This window comes from Chelon labrosus (genome assembly GCF_963514085.1).
Source record: "Chelon labrosus genome assembly, chromosome: 9".
Classification (NCBI taxonomy): domain Eukaryota; kingdom Metazoa; phylum Chordata; class Actinopteri; order Mugiliformes; family Mugilidae; genus Chelon; species Chelon labrosus.
In genome coordinates, this window is record NC_140359.1 from 131,861 (window position 1) to 152,210 (window position 20,350).

General features: G+C 43.2%; 2 protein-coding genes across 2 annotated transcripts in view; both read right to left on the reverse strand.

The window, feature by feature from the left end:
• The window catches only part of rint1 (RAD50 interactor 1), a 107,187-nt gene extending 88,310 nt beyond the window's left edge, over positions 1 to 18,877 (reverse strand). The window contains exons 1-3 of the mRNA XM_084552149.1: positions 17,677 to 18,877; positions 13,374 to 13,502; positions 1,588 to 1,703 (exon numbers count right to left, since the gene is read on the reverse strand). Of these exons, the coding sequence (XP_084408275.1) occupies positions 1,588 to 1,703; positions 13,374 to 13,502; positions 17,677 to 17,853 (422 nt within the window). The 5' untranslated portion in view covers positions 17,854 to 18,877. The remainder of the gene's footprint in view (positions 1 to 1,587; positions 1,704 to 13,373; positions 13,503 to 17,676) is intronic.
• Positions 18,878 to 19,182: 305 nt separating this feature from the next.
• rad17 (RAD17 checkpoint clamp loader component) overlaps positions 19,183 to 20,350 on the reverse strand; it is a 38,561-nt gene continuing 37,393 nt past the window's right edge. Inside the window, exon 17 of the mRNA XM_084551281.1 lies at positions 19,183 to 19,817. Within this exon, the coding sequence (XP_084407407.1) occupies positions 19,634 to 19,817 (184 nt within the window). The 3' untranslated portion in view covers positions 19,183 to 19,633. The remainder of the gene's footprint in view (positions 19,818 to 20,350) is intronic.

The window sequence follows — 20,350 nt, forward strand, 5'->3', positions numbered from 1 at the left end:
CTTCTGAGAAGTCGAGTGAATTTCATTACTGGTAATGATGTCGCATTGTTACAGGATATCTGGCAATAAAGAATCTTGAATTATGAATTATTTTATTCCTTTTAAATTAAAGGATTATGAATATCCCATTATAACTCCATTGCACTGATAAATATAACTTACACAAACGGTAAAACAAATTATTTTTAACTGCTGTCAGCCCTGTTACTCACATAATTTATTTTTTACATCTTTTAAAAAATGTAAAATGAACGCATTCTGTATGTGTTTTCTTAAGTATTTCTCAAAACTAGGGGTGGGACTTTAACGTGTGGGACATTTTCTTTTTCTACTGTTCTGAATTGAAATGCTATTAAATGCATTTTTCCAGACATTAAAAGAGATTGAATTTACAATATTCATGTCTGAGTCGATTAAATGTGATTAATCGAGATTAATTAATTACAAAGCCTCTAATTAATTAGATCAATATCTTTAATCGAGTCCCATCCCTACTCAAAACATAACTTGCAGTGAAAGAGTTTCCATCAATGTAAAAAAAGTAAAATCATCAAGATTCTCACATTACAAACAGGGATATCTGACATGGTAGTAGTAGTCATAGTATATCAGATTTGTTCTAAATATGGATTTAAAACCTTTTCAAACTGTATGCATATACATGTGGATTATACACAATCAGACATTAAATTATGACATCCTGCCTAATATTGTGTTGGTCTCCCTTGTGCCTCATCAGTTCTGACACATCGGAGAATGGACGTGGGCCTTCTGAGGTTGTCATGTGGTGTCTGGCAATAGAATGTTGTTAGTGGGGGCCCTTCAGGTCTTGTGGGCTGAGGGGAGGGGTCTTTGTGGATCAGGTTTATTCTAGTGCGTCTTTCATGTTTCTTTTAGTTGTTCCTTAACATTTGCCCGTGTCAAGCTGCGTCCTGCTGGAGATGGCTGCTGCCATCAAGGAGTGTCATTGCAATGGGGTGGGGGCGCCATATCTGTTCTAGGTGGGTGGTACATACGGAAGTAACATCCACACAAATGCCAGGTCCAAAAGTTTCCCAGTAGAACACTGCATTGTCACAAGATGGTCAATGTTATTTACTTCTCCTGTCAGTGGTTTTAATGTTGTGGCTGATCAATTTAGCATTTCCTCATATATCAAGTTACCTGTACCACCTTTTACATCTGCTTGGAAGATCAGAAATTGTGCGTTACATATGTTTGGAATTTGATATCAGAAAATAGGAGACTGTATAAAAATGGTTATAATTCCTATAGTTCTTCTGTACTTTAAGTCTATATTCTTCAACAACTGTAACGTCTTTTGGAAATCAGCTAAAACAACACAAAATGTTTAAGTGTCCAAACATATGTGAACGTAACAGTACTTCTTCTGATTTCAATGTTTAGAGTAATTGCAGATTTGATTACCCGTTTGAAGCAAAGCTTAAAGCTTGTCCATGTCTTAAAGACATTACTGCCATAGACCACTAATCTACAGACATCGAGCCTAGTATTTGCTTCTAATATGTCACTCTCCTTTTGTAACTAATGAATGTCCCTACACCAATTTACCACAGTTTACAGTACCTTAGTTGCTCTATATGTTGAAGACATCGCAGGTATTTCATGTGTCTTTCTATAGTGTTGACCTGGTCACATGGTTGGCCAACATTATCCATCCACACCTGGGCCCCATGTAGGTGCTAGAAGATTAAACAACAGAAAGAAAGAATTGCTTTTGTCTCCAAGATTGGCATTAGCAAAAATACTTCATAAGTAGGCACGGAATCCAAATCTTTGCTTGTTTCAACTTTTGAACAAATCTTCACGACTGCTGTATAAGCATTGGATACTGTGGTGGTACAAATATTACAGTCAGGTCCATAAATATTGGGACATCGACACAATTCTAATCTTTTTGGCTCTATACACCACCACAATGGATTTGAAATGAAACAAACAAGATGTGCTTTAACTGCAGACTTTCAGCTCTAATTTGAGGGTATTTACATCCAAATCAGGTGAACGGTGTAGGAATTACAACAGTTTGTATATATGTTTAAAAAACTCTTTGGTTGCTTTCGCAGTATGCTTCGGGTCATTGTCCATCTGCACTGTGAAGTGCCGACCAATGAGTTATGAATCACTGGGCTGAATATGAGCAGATAATATTGCCCGAAACACTTCAGAATTCATCCTGCTGCTTTTGTCAGCAGTCACATCATCAATAAATACAAGGGAACCAGTTCCATTGGCAGCCATACATGCCCACGCCATGACACTACCACCACCATGCTTCACTGATGAGGGGGTATGCTTTGGATCATGAGCAGTTCCTTTCCTTCTCCATGCTCTTCTCTTCCCATCACTCTGGTACAAGTTGAACTTTGTCTCATCTGTCCATAGGATGTTGATCCAGAACTGTGAAGGCTTTTTTAGATGTTGTTTGGCAAACTCTAATCTGGCCTTCCTGTTTTTGAGGCTCACCAATGGTTTACATCTTGTGGTGAACCCTCTGTATTCACTCTGGTGAATTCTCCTCTTGATTGTTGACTTTGACACACATACACCTACCTCCTGGAGAGTGTTCTTGATCTGACCAACTGTTGTGAAGGGTGTTTTCTTCACCAGGGAAAGAATTCTTTGGTCATCCACCACAGTTGTTTTCCGTGGTCTTCCGGGTCTTTTGGTGTTGCTGAGCTCACCGGTGCGTTCTTTCTTTTTAAGAATGTGCCAAACCACTTTTGGCCAAAAGACCACTAAACAAAACCAATAAACTAAACTAAACAGTTGATTTGGCCACACCTAATGTTTTTGCTATCTCTCTGATGGGTTTGTTTTGATTTTTCAGCCTAATGATGGCTTGCTTCACTGATAGTGACAGCTCTTTGGATCTCATATTGAGAGTTGACAGCAACAGATTCCAAATGTAAATAGCACACTTCAAATGAACTCTAGACCTTTTATCTGCTCCTTGTAAATGGGATAATGAGGGAATAACACACACCTGGCCATGGAACAGCTGAGCAGCCAATTGTCCCATTACTTTTGGTCCCTTAAAAAGTGGGAGGCACATATACAAACTGTTGTAATTCCTACACCATTCACCTGATTTAGGTGTACAATTAAAGCTGAAAGTCTGCAGTTAAAGCACATCTTGTTCGTTTCATTTCAAATCCATTGTGGTGGTGTATAGAGCCAAAAAGATTAGAATTGTGTCGATGTCCCATTATTTATGGACCTGACTGTATAGATCATTATTATATATCATATTCCATGTGACTTCTGCATGATGTATGAAGATAAAGCCCATCTGACTTGTATGTAAATGGTAAATGGCTTGTATTTACATAGATAGGCTCCAGCAGACCCCGCGACCCTTCACAGGAATAAGCAGTTACAAAAGAAGATGAATATGTATCAGCAATGACCACAGTCCAGTTGGTTCCTCACAGGGAGGCATTGTATTCGCTCACCCATTCAAATGATCAGAATCAGGTGTTCTAATCACTTGGCCTGGCCCCAGGTGTATAAATTCAAGCACTCAGGCATGCAGACTGTGAAACAAGACATTTGTGAAAGAATGGGCCGCTCTCAGGAGCTCAGTGAATTCCAGCGTGGAACTGTCATAGGATGCCACTTGTGCAACAAATCCAGTCGTGAAATTTCCTCGCTCCTAAATATTCCACAGTCAACTGTCAGCTCTATTATAACAAAATGGAAGCGTTTGGGAAAAACAGCAACTCAGCCACGAAGTGGTAGGCCACGTAAAGTGACGGAGAGGGGTCAGCGGATGCTGACGCGCATAGTGCAAAGAGGTCGCCGACTTTCTGCACAGTCAATTGCTACAGAGCTACAAACTTCATGTGACCTTCAGATTAGCCCAAGTACAGTACGCAGAGAGCTTCATGGAATGGGTTTCCATGGCCGAGCAGCTGCAGCCAAGCCACACATCACCAAGTGCAATGCAAGGCGTCGGATGCAATGGTGTAAAGCACGCCGCCACTGGCCTCTAGAGCAGTGGAGACGCGTTCTCTGGAGTGATGAATCACGCTTTTCCATCTGGCAATCTGATGGACGAGTCTGGGTTTGGAGGTTGCCAGGAGAACGGTACATTTCAGATTGCATTGTGCCAACTGTGAAATTTGGTGGAGGAGGAATTATGGTATGGGGTTGTTTTTCAGGAGCTGGGCTTGGCCCCTTAGTTCCAGTGAAAGGAACATTGAATGCTTCAGGATACCAAAACATTTTGGACAATTCCATGCTCCCAACCTTGTGGGAACAGTTTGGAGCGGGCCCCTTCCTCTTCCAACATGACTGTGCACCAGTGCACAAAGCAAGGTCCATAAAGACGTGGATGACAGAGTCTGGTGTGGATGAACTTGACTGGCCTGCACAGAGTCCTGACCTGAACCCGATAGAACACCTTTAATAATAATAATAAATTTTATTTATAAAGCACTTTACATCAAATATCTCAAAGTGCTACAGGTTAAAAAGAAGAAGAAAAGGTTTTAAAAAAGAAAAAACATCTAAAGGGGACCAAAAGCTTTGCTAAAAAGAAATGTCTTAAGACCTTTTTTAAAACAGTCAGTGGATTGTGGTGCCCTCAAGGTGTCAGGGAGGGCATTCCACAGACGTGGGGCAGCAGCACAGAAGGCCCTATCTCCCATGGTCCTCCGTCTGGTTCTGGGTATGTGGAGGAGGTTTGATTGAGTGGAGCGGAGGGAGCGTGTTGTGTTTTGTGGATTGATGATTTCTTTGAGATAGGGGGGTGCGTGTCCATGGATGCATTGGTGAGTGAGGAGGGAAACTTTGTACTCAATCCTGGTGGAGACGGGAAGCCAGTGGAGTGAGTGGAGAATGGGGGTAATGTGCTCATGTTTCCGCACTCTCATCAGGATCCTAGCTGCAGAGTTTTGGATGTACTGAAGCCTCTGCAGACTCTTGCTAGGAATCCCGATGAGAAGTGCGTTACAGTAGTCCAGTCTGGAGGAGACAAAAACATGAACCAGCTTTTCAGCATCTGAGAGGGAGAGAATGGGGCGGAGTTTGGAAATGTTACGGAGGTGGTAGAAGGAGGTCTTGCAGAGGTGATTTATATGGGCTTCAAACGTGAGTTGAGAGTCCATTTTTACACCAAGATTAGTGACTGTTGATGAAAGGGGGATGTTGGCGCCAGAGAAGGTGATGCTGGTTATGGATGATGATTTGGTCTGGTGAGGGGTGCCAATCAGTATGGCTTCGGTTTTGGAGCTGTTTAGTTGGAGGAAATTGTGCTCCATCCATGACTTTATCTCCTCCAGGCAGGAGGTGAGTTTTGATGGGGATGACAGTGAGGATGGGGTTGCAGCTGTGGCATTTACATAAAGCTGCGTGTCATCAGCATAGCAGTGGAATGAAATTTTGTGACGGCTGATGATTTGGCCAAGGGGGGTGAGGTAGAGGATGAAGAGGATGGGGCCAAGGACTGATCCCTGGGGGACACCGCAGGTGACTGTGTGTGGATGTGATTTGGAGTGACCCAGGGAGATGTATTCTGTCCGGTTTGTGAGGTATGACTTGAACCAACTGAGAGCAGTGTCATTGAGTCCAGTGGTGAGGTGGAGCCGGTTTAAAAGAATGCCATGGTCGACAGTGTCAAAAGCAGCAGAAAGATCCAGGAGGATGAGGAGGGAGGGAGAGCCACCATCAGATGACATGAGGAGGTCGTTTGTGACTCTGACGAGGGCAGTCTCTGTGCTGTGAGCGGAGCGGAAACCGGACTGGAATTTTTCAAAAAGGTTATTATGTTTGAGGTGGTCCAGAAGGTGGGTGGCAACTGCTTTCTCAAGTACTTTCGATATGAAGGGGAGATTAGAAATGGGCCTATAGTTGGATAGGACGTCCGGATCAAGAGTGGGTTTTTTGAGTAATGGTCTGATTATGGCATTTTTTAAGGCAGGGGGAACGTGACCAGTTTGGAGGGAATGATTTATAATAGCGGTGATCAGGGGGGTTAGGACAGTGATATGGGTTTTCACCAGGGAGGTTGGGAGAGGGTCCAGAGGACAGGTCGAGGATTTCATCTTCCTGATGATGTTCTGCACCTCTTCTGATGAAACCACAGGAAAGCAGATTAGGGGTTGTGAGACAGTATACGCTGTAGGAACAGTTTGGGTGGGAGGACCAAAAAGAGCAGAGCGAATATGTGCAATTTTTGATGTGAAAAAATCCATGAATTTATTGCACTGCTCTTCTGTAGTGGCAGTAAGTGGAGGGGGTTGTGGTTTGAGAAGGTGATTTACGGTGGAAAAAAGCTGCTTGGAATTTCCTGGACTGTTTCTGATGGCATCGGAGTAAAACTGTGACCTTGCATCTTTGAGGGACTGAGCATATTTTTGCTGTTGCACCCGGTACATTTGTTTGTGGACAGTGAGGCCAGAAGCTTTGAAGCGCCGCTCAAGGACTCGCCCTGCTGCCTTCATCTTACGAAGCCCATCTGTGAACCAGGGAGCTGAGCGGGTGAAGGTGACTGTTCTGGTTTTAACAGGGGCATGGAGGTCCAGGAGGCTGCTCAGATGGCTGTTGTAGTAGTCCACTGCTTCATCGGCTGATGAAAAGTGTGTGGAAAGATGTTGAAAGTCTGCTGCCAAGAGTTCTGGGTTTATGTTTTTTAGGTTTCTGAAACAGATATTCCGCTTAGGCTTGGAGAGGCTGGATGGGGATTGCAGATCCATAGAAATGGCCTTGTGATCAGACACACCTAGGTCATACACCTGCAGGTTGGTGAGAGGGGCAGAATTTGTAATGACCAGGTCCAAGGTGTGTCCCCTGGTGTGCGTGGGGACATCAACAAGTTGTTTTAAATTAAAACAGTCCAGTATCTGAAGAAATTCAGCTGCAAAAGGGGAGGAGGGGGTGTCAACGTGGATGTTCAGATCACCTAAAATTATGACATCGGCAGAGGATGTGCAGAAAGTTGTGAAAAGATCTGACATCTCAGTGATAAATGACGGGTTTGGTTTTGGTGGTCGGTAAATGAGGAGGAACAGCACAGGGGAAGGGGACTTAGATTTAAATGCAAGGCATTCAAATGAAGACAGTTCAGGTAATGGTTGCAGAGATAGCTCCAGATCGCTGCGATAGATAACTGACAGGCCGCCACCGCGTCCTGTGCTGCGAGCTTTCTGGAGGTAGCTATATCCCTGGGGACAGCTCTCATTTAAAGAGGAAAAAGTATTTGGTGGGTGCCAGGTCTCTGTAATGCACATATAATCCAGACGTTTATCCAGGATATGGTCATGAATAAGGCAGGATTTGTTTGTAATAGACTGTGCATTTAAGAGTTCAATTTTGCTACTTGATGATGCAACAGGTCTTTGCACTGGCCGTAGCAGACTGAAATCCACTCCGCGTTTCCCATTTAGCTCACTGAGAGGTGTTGCCATGGAGACGCCCAAACTACTTATCCGGTGGGAGACAGCGCTCTGATGACGTATGCATGGACCGGGATGGACCGGGATGGTAGGACTTGTCTGTGAGCAGACAAACTTTCTGCGGGAACTTCTATGGATGTAGCGTGGGCGGCGGAGAAGTCCAAGTTGCTTAATCACTGCAGTGCATGGTGGAGTGAAAAAGCTGTTGAGATTCATCAGCTGGTTGGGGGTGTAACTCAACATAGTGGTGGTGCCGGCGACAGCGTGGAAGAAGTGCAGGTTGTTTTTAGCCGCGTAGCCAGGATGCTAGCTACAAGGACTTCCAACTCTGCGGCAGGGGCGATGGGTGGTTTCAGACTTCCCAGATGCACTTCACGATGGCAGGGACAAGCTGAGCCCAGGTTGTCCTGTGTCCACTTTGCCAGCTGAGGTAGCAGCAGCGATGACCAATTCCAGGGAGTCTCCGAGCAGGTGTTGTACGAGCAGCAACCGCTAGACTCGAAAACTACCTGATACTGACGTTATTTTGGCCCAGCGTCAGGATGGAAAAGGAGAGACACCAGCAAGCTCGAGTCCAACACAGCTCCCACCACACAAGCAGACAGCAAGTCCAACAGCAGTGAAAATAGGCCTCGCCGATGGCAACCAGCAGAAAAAAAATAAATAAAACAGTTGATCACCAAAACGACCAAAACGCGAACCGGAGACAGACCCCACAAAACGCAACAAAAGTGTGGAAAAACAAAACAAACAATCAAAACAAAAAAGGCTATCTATAACTGTACAGCTAAAGTAACGAATATACAAGAATTTAAGAAAAATAATCGGGAATAAAATAGTAAAAAATAAAAAATCCAAACAAAAACAGGTCAGACGGAGCGGCTTGAGCAGCGTCTTTGGGATGAATTAGAGCGGAGACTGAGAGCCAGGCCTTCTCGACCAACATCAGTGTGTGACCTCACCAATGCGCTTTTGGAAGAATGGTCAAAAATTCCTATAAACACTCTCCTCAACCTTGTGGACAGTCTTCCCAGAAGAGTTGAAGCTGTAATAGCTGCAAAAGGTGGACCGACATCATATTGAATTCTATGAGTTAGGAATGGGATGGCACTTCAGTTCATAGAATGAGTAAAGGCAGGTGAGCGAATACTTTTGGTAATATAGTGTATATATACATATATGTCTATGGTTAACCGAGCTCTGACGTGTGCATCAATATAATCGTACCAGGAAATCGCGCACTGATAAAAGTTCCACGATGTTTGGAATGCAAATTGAGATTAGAGACAAGGGCCAATTACTAAGGTCACTCGCCACCAAGTGGTCAGGGGTGTGAATTGAAACTAGTCAAAAGTTTTTAAGAAAATGGTCAATGATGGAAAATATTCGGTTAACTGTAGTACGAAGAGTGTGTGAAACTGCGCACTGCATAAGTCATCCACAAAAGCTCCATATCAGGACATATATCGTATATCGATATTCAGCCTAAATATATTAGGATTAGAGTTGTCACGATACCAAAATGAGTAACCACGATACTATACCAGACAAAGTATCACGGTTCCGGGTATTATCGCGATACTGAGGCCTTTTTTATTATCATCATTTTTGTGAACTGCAATGTATTTGTACAAGTTATAAATACTTATTAATTACTTATAATGTTGAGCAAAATTAATGGTGCCACTGACCAGGCCAGCTGACAGTCTTGCCTGGGCCCGGGACAAAATAATTTTAGATTGCCCCCCTCGGGCCCCTCCCGCATCACTCTCTCTGTCACCTGACTGCAGCTGGGTCTCTCTCCTCTCTGTCTCATCCTCTCTGACGGAGCTACCAAACTCAACTGTTTCTGTCAAAGATAACGTGTTGTGTCAGGCTTTTATACAAGCTAATGGACGTTAACATTAGAGCTAGCCTGTTAGGTTACGTTACGTTTTTGTGTTGGGGTGGGGGGGGTTCTTGACCACTATTTCAAGGACAATTAGGAAGAAAACAAATTAAAAGCTTTTAGGCAAATCAAATATGACATATTTTTTCCACAAATAGGCTTATTTTATTATTATTATTTTTTAATTATTCCATAATTTAATGAGGGCCCAGTTCTGGGGCCCCCCTCTATCCTGGGCCCGGGACAGCAGACCCGTTTGTCCCCCCCTATCGGCGGGCGTGCCACTAACGACGAAGCCGCGGCAGACTCGCCACTCGGGCCCGGTGCTTCTGCCGTGGTGAGTGTGTTGTCTCGTGTTTGTGACTGTAAGCCGTGCCCGCGTCTGGCCGAGACAGAACTTTAGCTTGTTGTTTGTTTTGAATCGAATTTCTATCGAAGTGGAGCTGTCTTCATGGAGTTCGTTCTTGCCGAACAGGCAATCAGCTAACAGACGGGCGGACCCAGCGTGCGGAAACAACCTATCATATCCCCTGACGTCACCAGTAACAGGCAAACAGCCAATCATTCAGCAGCTGTGTTGTTCGGTTGCAGTAGTTGCAATGTGGGTTTGTTTACAAGGGAGTAGCATGCGTTGAGAATCCGGGAGGAGAGTAGAAAATAATGGCTTTGGAGTTATACTGTGCCAGGTCGTAAAAATGAATTAGCCATTAACTTTGTAATCAATAACCCTGCTAAAAGTTCTTTTGAGAACTTTTCATTATCTTTGTCCATAAATGATACATACCAAGTTTTCTGAGAATTGGATGTGTGCTAGGAGGAGTTGATTTTGCTTTGAGGTGCAATTTTTTCAAAATGGTAGAAAAACGTGGCAGGCGGAAATAGGTGTGGCCTAGTCCATTAGAACCATTGCTATCTAAGGAATCAGAGACAAATTTTGTTTCTAGGGCACATGGTTCTCGAGATATGAGGCAAAATGTAAATTGGCTTACTTTAGCGCCACCAAGCTGCAAGCATGTGTACTGACACCTTGGCAAAGTGACATGCTAGGACTTCTACCAAGTTACCAGGTTTGATGGCTTTCACTTTTGCAGTTTGTCCTGGGCAGACACTTTAGCTACAATAAGAATATTCATTAAAATAATAATAATAATAAGAAGAAGAAGAAATGCGTGGACCCCTAAAAATCGCAACAAAATCAGTAGGGATCCAGCAACTTTGTTTGCATGGACTGATAAGAATCAAAAAAAAAAATAATAATAATAATAATTATAATAAAAGAAAATCTGAAGCAAATCTGACAAAAACAAGTAAGAAGTTCAGCGCCATGCTCAACAGCATAGGACAGCTCACCCTCTGGTTAGTGGGCATTAACATTAGGACTCTACCAAATTGACCTCAGTGAACAGGGGGGAAAGGAAAAGCAGTTATGTCAGAAGGATTCCAAGATAACCCCAGAAACAACTGCTGTACCCATGATAAACTGCATTGCTCACAACTGCAAACTTAAGGCAGACTGAAGTTTGCCAGCAGCAATTTAAACCGTGGGATTGAGTTTTGAAAGTCTCTCCTTTGGTCTGACTGGCGCTATTAAGGAATCTGGATGTTGTTTTTGTCCAGTACAGTAAGGGAGAGAATTTAAATTCCAAAAACAGCTCCCAAATAAGCATGATGGAGCACATAACGCCAAGTAGCAGACCATTACAGAGGATGGTGAACCTGTGGAGGAAGACGGGAGTCCTCCCAAGGCCTGGCAGGAAACCAGCGACAAAGGTCAAGATGATCTCGAAGTTGTTGGTGACAGCAAAGACTCCCTGGAGGTAGGCATGGAGCCTGATGATGTGGGCTCTCTATCCTGAGAGGAGTCCAGCAATGAAGGCTGGGCTGGAAATCAACACTGCAGGCTGAGATACTCCAGATCACAGCAATGGCAAAAGTAGCCTGGAACATAACAGACCATGACCGACTGAGCTTGAAAGGAGTCACTAGACAAGGATTCAGGGTCTCTGACAGCAGAACTTGAAAGATGTCAGCAGACCTAGACATGGGGAGAATCTGAACGCATCAAAAGATGAAGGCATAGGGAGTGCCTCTGACCTTGAACGTAAGTTCCTCACAGCCCAACATCCCTGAAAGGTCTCTGAGAAGGAGATACAATCTGATGTCAGAACTTGAGAGATGGCAGCAGACTGACACGCTGGGAGAGTCTCTGATGCTGGAACAGGGAAAACATAAAAAGACAGGGACACAGGGGAAGTCTCTGACTGCGAAGCCTGGGATAAGATAGTAGTCCAGGAATCTGGGAGAGTCTTTGATGCCAAAGCAGGGATCAGCAGGCTGAGACACTGGGGATGTCTTGGTCCCCGGAGCATGGGAGGGGTCAGCATACACGAACACAGGTAAACCCTCCAACGCTGGAGCTTGATACTCACCAGCAGATGGCGGCAGTGAGGAAGTCTCTGGCACCAGAGAAGTCTCTGACAATAGAACCAGGAATTTTTCCACAGGCATGGTGTTGCCAAAGGCTGGACATCAGTCGATCAACTTGCTGGTCATGCAACCCTCATGGTATGGAGAATGGAGTCAATGAGCCTGAGAATTTGGGTAGTGGTGAGCAAAAAAAAAAAAAAAAACTCACATGGAAGAGATTAGGGCGGCACAGTGGTGAGATGGTTAGCACTGATGCCTCACAGCGAGATGGTCCCGGGTTCGAATCCATGGGCCAACTGGGCCTTTCTGTCTGGAGTTTGCCTGTTCTCCCTGTGTCTGCATGTCCAGAGACATGCTAGTTAGGTTAATTGGTGATTCTAAATTGGCCGTAGGTGTGAATGTGAGTGTGAATGGTTGTCTGTCTCTCCGTGTTAGCCCTGTGGTAGACTGGCGGCCTCTCGCCCAATGACAGCAGGGATAGGGTCCAGCAGACCCCACGACCCTTAACAGGAATAAGCAGTTACAGAAGATGAATGAATGAATCGAGGAGATTCCAGGAGACAGGCAGTTACTCTAGGAAAGCTGGATAGGGTCGTAGAAGGTCCTCAACCCATCAGCATGACCGTATCTGTTCCTTTGGGTAAGGAGGAACAGGATGAGCACTGTCAGAGCCCTACAAAATGACCTCCAGCAGGCCAGGTGTGAATGTGTCTGACCAGTAATCAGAAACATATTTCATGAGGGTGGCTCGAGGGCCCGACGTCCTCTAGTAAGACCATGTAGCTTGGCTGACATTTGCCACAGAATACCAGACTGGCAGGTCCATCACTGGCATCACAAATGAAAGCAGGTTAATCCTGAGCACATGAGACAGACATGAACTGTTCTGGAGAAGCTATGGAGAATGTTATGCTGCCTGTAATATCATTCAGCATGACTGGTTTGGTGGTGGGTCAGTGATGGTTTGGGGAGGCATATTCATGGAGGGAAGCACAGACCGCTACAGGCTAGACAATGGCACCATGACTTCCATTAGGTATAGGGATGAAATCCTTGGACACATGTTTTTCCCATTGACATATGACATGCTCCTTTAATTCATTTGAGCAGTGTACATCCAGGATAAGTAAACAGCATGTGTATCCAGGGTAAGTAACGACAAGGTAAGAGAACTAATGAGGCAATAAGACACAGGTGAGACAAATTAGGGAAGAGCAAACAATCACCAAAGAGAACACAGACAAAAACAGGAAGTATAACTAACTGAAAGGGTAATGGACCACTTCAAACAATAACAGGAAATAACGAAAACCAAAGAGAAATTCCAAAACTCAATTTTTGGTTAGCTGGATTATTTCTTAGGAAGCAACAAATCTCATGTGATTTTATCCATCCATTGTCAAATGGATCAATGTATAAATCTAGCACTGCACTGAACTACAAGGATTGCACTGACCCTGACACTGAAAATTATTTCAGTACCTAGTCACATTTAACATTCTTGGTACTTCAGTGCAATCTCTAATTGTCAGCTGACGTCCATTGTGACTGTAAATGAATGGCAAATGTATATGAACTACATTGCCTAAATATTTTATCTTTGTTTGTTCAATCAATACCTAGTATCCTAGTGTATTTACCTGGTGCAGCGTGTTGGCAATAAGTTGCTCTCTCTGAAGCAGCTCCTCCGCAGAACAACAGGCCTCCTCTGCAGTAGACAGAGCTGCAGAAACTTTAGGAAGGACTGGGGAACTGGATACAGTCAGAACCTGGATGATACAAATGTTAAAGCCACTGTTCACATTTGACAGAGAAATTCTGAAAATAAATACAAATATAAATGTGAACGGACAACTTACTCTCTGAACAATTTCTTTGCAAGACAGAGTGAAGACTTAGGGCCCTATGATTTCCGCAATCACGGAATCGCAGAATTGGCTGATAAAAACGGAATTTATTTTTTAACGCGGAATTTGACATAATTTGACCGCAATGCTCTGTTTTCATGTGAAAGAAGAACATATGTCTGGGGAAAACTGCACGGAGGGAAGCAAATCTGGATGGCACAACAAGCCCCTTCCAAAGACTGAGCCCCTCCCCTTCAAAACATTGTAAGCACAAGAACTGCGAAACTCGACGCTAACCCCCAGTACAGAGCCGAGCAGTTCCCGTACGACTTATATGTGTCAGGCAGAGGTTGCACTAGACATTTGCGTTGTCTGTCATTTTGACTGACAGGGTCATAAAAATCCCGTCATAATCTACTTTTACCCGTCACTTAATATAGCGGTGGAAAAAAAGATTTGGATCCAGCTCATATAACCAGCCATCAAAGACGACTCAATCATGAATCTAGAGTCTATTTAACCGGCCCAGTTGTGTTCTACCACATTTGATTGATATATAATCAATAAACTGCACCATTCAAATATCTAGAAACAAAACGTGCTACCCGACTTGACCACTAGCAAACTAAGGCACTCAGACACTCTCACTTACGCACAACACACAGAGAAACGAAACTTAACCGACTCATAACCGCTGCTCGTGGATCCCTGCTTAACCAAGAGCCAATCACTATGCTCACTCGCCACCAAGTGGTCAGGGGTGTGAATTGATTCAGATTTTTCCGTCACCGTTTTAAAAAAACGGTCAATGACGAAAAAAAATCGGTTAACGCGACCCCTGGTGAACTGTTGGTTTGCAGATTCTGTCAACACTCCGTTGACTGGAAACGTAAAAATACGTGCAGTGACCACATACTGTCACTGGTAGTACAGTAAGGGAGAAAGTGAGAAACAAGAAAAAGTGCAATAATAATAATAATAGAGACACTCACTGAACTCAACACAAAGAGGTTGGCAATCATGTTGTCACGTGTTTTCTGTCACCTCAATAAAGTTAATTTCTATTTAATTTGTGTACATTTTAGTCATTTACATTAGAAACACACTGTTTTTGATAGTAAAATAAGAGTAAAAGGTAAAAAAAAAATGGGATTCGCAAAAACTATAATGGAAAAAACAGAACTACCAAAAATTAAAACGGAAAAAACGGAATTCCCAAATATTAAAATGGAAAAAACGGAATTTGGGAAAAAATAAAACGGATTTCATAGGGCCCTAAAGACTCAAATGACCCAGGCCAAAAACTCAAATATCCTAAATTAAATTATTCTAAAACAAAATGTATCATTGTCATAATAAATAGTCACCGCCTCAGGATTTTTTTATTTACAAAAACAAGAGTGTTAGCCGTGAGTGGAATAATAAATTCTGTGAGACAGCGCTATTCTAGACAGTGCTGAAAGTGCTATTACAGTCACAGCGTGTCTAGGGGAATACAAATAAGGTAACAAAACCCTTTACCAATCTCCAGGGGAGGACATTTTTTTTTTTTAAGATTGGATCGGGACTGGATCTGGAAGAGGGCTGTGTGAGTCTGATAAACAAGTTGCACTGAAGATACCAGATTCCATCACAGAAATATTTTTCCCAAGTCACTATTCCAAAAATGTATGTTATGTAGCGTTTACTACACTTTTAAAATGTCTCATTACTTGCTTGTTTTCAGGAAGAGTTCCTATTTAAACCTCAAACTTCCCACCAGTCCCCTAGAACTGAGGAAGCTACTCGGATGAGTGGTGAAACGTCTTCTCAAACAAAAAAAACAAACAAAAAAAAAACTCTACAAGTCCAGTTGCCTTTTTTGAACCTTTGTTGGATATACCATGACCTGGATGACTGAGAACCTTCACAGACACATAAACCCAAACTTAATCAAACTTCATATAATTGATAATATGATTCTATACAAGCACCCAAACTTTTGTGACCTTTAGTCTCTAGGGGGCGCTTTAAAGGCAACATTTCAATATCTGAAAAATTGCAATAGCTAACTGCCCATCAAGTTGCGTTACATAACGTCAACAGGGGGCACTACACGTGACACGGAAATATTTCATATGACTTTAAGGCCTATAATTTTTTGGAGCATTCACCCAATCCTTATGAAACTGTCATTATAAAATGCTTGCGTACAATCATGCCAAGTTTCGTGAAATTCGACCGGTAGGGGGCGCTACAACTAGCCTGACGTAGCCATACTCAATTCTAGTCAGAATGTGGGGCGTGTTTCAACCGAACCAGGAAAAAAAATGCCTCTGCACTCAATTGGATAGACCTATAACCAATCAGAGCAACGAGTGTGCGACGCATGTTGTGTCCCATCTTCTTAGCGACCATCGGAGCCAGCCGATAAATTAAACTTTTGCCGAATCCCGTAGGAAGGACGGCAAAAACATCTTTCCGATTAACAAATGCCTTGATCGCATTTATCTGTTCCTCTTTTAAAATTAATGCGCTGTCGATATCTTCTAGAACAGAGTCGATGGCAGAATCTACACATCTCAGTTCTCCAGCGGCAGCCATCTTTGTTGTAAACAAATTCAACCCAAGCGCTCTTTGGTGACGTGGTTACGTTACTGTTGATCATCTGTCCATCATCGTATAAAGCCCGCCCTGAGAATCTGATTGGTCCGAACAGCTTCTGTTCGAGCATAATTGCGCCTTAAAGGTTGAATTATGCTTCCGCGTAGTGATCACGCAATGGTCACGCAATGGCCACGCAGTTGCTTGGACGCAGTGTGAGACCGTGATGGTTCTGCGTGGGGTTTACGTGTCGAAATGCATGCCACACCGGTAGAGGGCGCTATGGTTTTTTGTGACCGACCGACCGACACTCTTGTGACTATCTCGCCTCGTTATTTACCTTCCGGCTTTTGCCGTAGTCACAGTGAACGATGGACACCGAGACAGAGAGACTGGCGTTGGAGCTCCAAATTATTCAAGCAGAGGAAGAAATACTTCTATTGCAAATTAGGGCACGACAAAGGAGACAATTATGTTTATGAGTGGAAACCGGAAAAGCGGTCTCCAGCGGATGTAGTTAGCGGACCAATCACAGCCAATGCCGCTGCGTTGCTGCTGCGTTGCTGTTGCGTCGCCTCGACGCGAGTCGAGGATTTTTGGGAGGTGCGCGTCTGGCCCTTGCGTAGGACGCACGGGGGTCCGCAAGGACGCAATAGGTCCGTAATAGGTCCGTACGCACGGACGCGCTGTGTCAACGCGGAAGCATAATTTCGGCTTAACGGAGCGACACCAGACCGAACTTCCAGACCTCAAATGTTGTGGGCGGGACTAAGTTCGGCTGGCACCCAGGCTACGCTACAACGACTATATGTTTATATCTCACAAACCAACACTGTAAACTGCTTCACATGTGACAATAATAATCTTTGGATGACTCCTTACAAGCCCACCAAGTTTCGTGCAATACGGTCTTTAGGGGGCGCTACTGGTGACTTATGCGTGTGCGTCCTGCTCGGGATGACTTGGCCACAGCATGGACCCCTTCATGATCGCTTGCGATCATCTAGCTTAACATGAAATTGTTGTAAAACATGTAAATTTCTTGTTTATCTTTGTTTTCATTCAATTTTTATTCATGCATATTTACTGACAGAGTGGACTTTTTTATTGTGAAATTTCTCTGGCAGTACATTGCTTTTATATTTAAAGGACTTCACTCACATGCGTTTACAGTAATGCTTTGAATACAAACCGAGAAACATAGCATGGGCTAGCTTCACCGTGTTCTCCAAAACCTCGGCGCCGGCAGATCTTCTGTTCTTTCAGGAACACCCTTCTCTAACATGAACAACACCCTTCTACAGTGTGATACCGTTGATGCCTTGTAATGTATGTGTGGCCCATGGCACAAGCAACCAAGAAGATGTCAGAAATGCAAACTGTTCTAATTGGAGTGGATATTAAAATAACGTTCAACATGCAATATTATAGTATGCAAGACAACATCTGTGAGATTTATATGCACTTTGGATTACACTGTTACCGTCATAAACTGACAAATCTGTTAGTTTACCTGTTCCTCAAGTGCGCTGTTTTCCTCTCTCATTTTTTCCAGCAGGTCGCCAACGTACTTTAAGGATTTCAGGTCGCTACCAACCTCTTTCTCTAAAAAATCCATTCCATAATTTCCATGGGAAGCTTCGTCATACAGCTTAGTTGCGAAAACAGGGTCTGACATGGGTACCGCCATATTTCCCCTTAAACCTAAGAATAATACGAGGTTGTTTAACGCCTCTTCGTAGACCGGAGGGTGGGTTACTTCAGGTGCGATTACGTGACAATGTGTGCACAAATTACTTAATCCTTGTCAGTACGCAAATATAAATATAGTGAAAATAATACCCTTCACTATACCGACAAACCGGTGCCACCAGTCATCGCCTTTGCAGTTTACCGACGGAGGCGTTTTACAAGTAGTAACGAATGCGGAAGACGGAGGTCCGCCCATATGTCCGCCCACATCAACGTCAGTTGTGCTTAGTTCAGGACAGCTTGGAATTTCGGGCTATCAACGTCCTCATTTAGTGATGTAGACCAGTGTTTTTCAACCTTTTTTGAGCCAAGGTACATTTTTTTTCATTGAAAAAAACTCAAGGCACACCACCAACCGAAAATGTTAAAAAAAAAAAAAGAAACTCTGTAGCCTATATTAACAATATAAAGTAATTCTACTCAAACTGTCTTGAATAGGAATCAAATAAACACAAAGAAAAAAGTCTTATACAGTATACACAGACAGATATATATATTCTCAGATAGATATCTTTTCCACGACCACGGGATGTGTCTTTTGACATGATTGTTTAAGAAATGAGAAGTTACTCATTGCATCAGTTCGGGTTAAACAACTTGTTGCCAGCTGAAAGATAATCACCCATGCAGTAATTATCCAGGTGGCTCATATCTGCTTAAATCCAGGTGACAACTTTATATTTGGCCAGGCAGTGTATGTCTAGTGGTTATAGTGAAAAATGATAAGGAAAGATTTGTGCACAAGTCACAAGTTGTCTGTATCTTGTCCTTTTCTTCCATCTTTGTCCGCTCTTGTTTTTACCTAAATTGTGTGTTTTTTATCATGGTGATATACCTATAGCTGTGTTTGTCAGTTGGAGTTGTCGATGTATTGCATATCCTCCACTGACAGCTTATGATTCCTCTTACATTTTCGAACTGTCATGTAACATCATCAGTTTGTATCATAAGATTCCACATGTACGCTTTAGTCAGATATGTGTATCTATGACAGATGTATGTTTATCTCATTTCTGCTGTTCTCTTCTCTCTTTTTTCTGTCTGTACCCGGCTGGCCTTAGGCAGATGGGTCCCTCCATATGAGCTGGGTTCTGCTCAAGGGTTCTTCCTGTTAAAGGGAGTTTTTCCTTGCCACTGTCGCCTTCAGGTTTGCTCTGGGGGTTTCAGGCCGGGTTTTGTAAAGTTCAGCGAGTTGTTCACGCAGTGAGCACACAGTGAGTCATCTTCACTGAAGGTGAATACATTCAAGGGAAATAGTTGAGTAAAATATTGGTTGAAGGGTTGTGTGACAGTAGTGTAAGAAAGACACAATATTCAAGTAGGTCTACACTTTATTTTTATTCAAAGTGCTGAACATAGCTTTTTTTTAGCTGATAGAGCATTAAAGGTTCACTATGGGAGAAAATAATTCGCATAGTATAAGTAATACCCATGCTTTCACAGCATTGTGTATAAGCTTGTTTAAAAAAGGACTGTATCTTTTACAAATGATTCATTGATGAGCCACAAATACTAGTAATACAAAAGCTATTAAATCAATCAGCAACATACTATGGAAGAGGATTAGGGCCTTACGAAGAATTTTTAGTTTTGGGAGCAATTTTCCAACTATAAAAAAAAAAGTCACCAAGTCTAAGCCATAATTCAGATTGAAAAGAATCCCTGCAACAAAAACAAAAAAAGTCACAGTATAACAGTTTGTGGCAGAGCTTTGTATGTTAGTCAGAGTTATATTCCTCTATGACCATGTCCCTGTCCTCAAAAAAGGTGTGGTTAGCAGTCGGTTGGGGGTGACTTGCTGACAGACTGCCCTCAACCCCAACCTGACCTTGCTCCTTTTCATCCTCACTTTCTATCTCCAGCTGGCCCAGCTCGTTGTCTGTAAGAGTCTCCAGTTTTAATCTGCACACACAACACAAAGCCAAAGACAAAAATAAAGACCTAGTACAAAGGTAACTCTCTTATTGTTAATTTTACTGTATTTTTAATTTATTTACTTTATTGATCCTTCATGGGGAAGATTTAACCCATCCATTTGTTCATACAGTAGTACATTCGAAGCAGCTTGGCTGCAAATGGTGTGATGCCTGGGGAGACACCTACGCAGAGCCTAGCGCGCATAGCTGACGTGCACCTCCCACTGACTGTATATACCATAGACATATAGACGCCTCATTGAGCGGGTTGGCCCGTTGTTGCAATACGTCAACGTCTCCATTGTTGAAAGTGAAGCAGGAAGTGGAAAGTTAAGCAGGAAGTAGAAATAAAAATTAACCCGACTGGCAGAAAAGACACAGCGCCGACTAGCGTTTGGGTGGCGTTGTTATAGAGCGAGTCAGACTGACGAGCGCACAGGTATAAATGACTCGCACCGGCGTTGGCTACGTGGGTAGGTTACTGACCCTCGGAGCTCTCAGGGTTTGTGACCCTTAGAA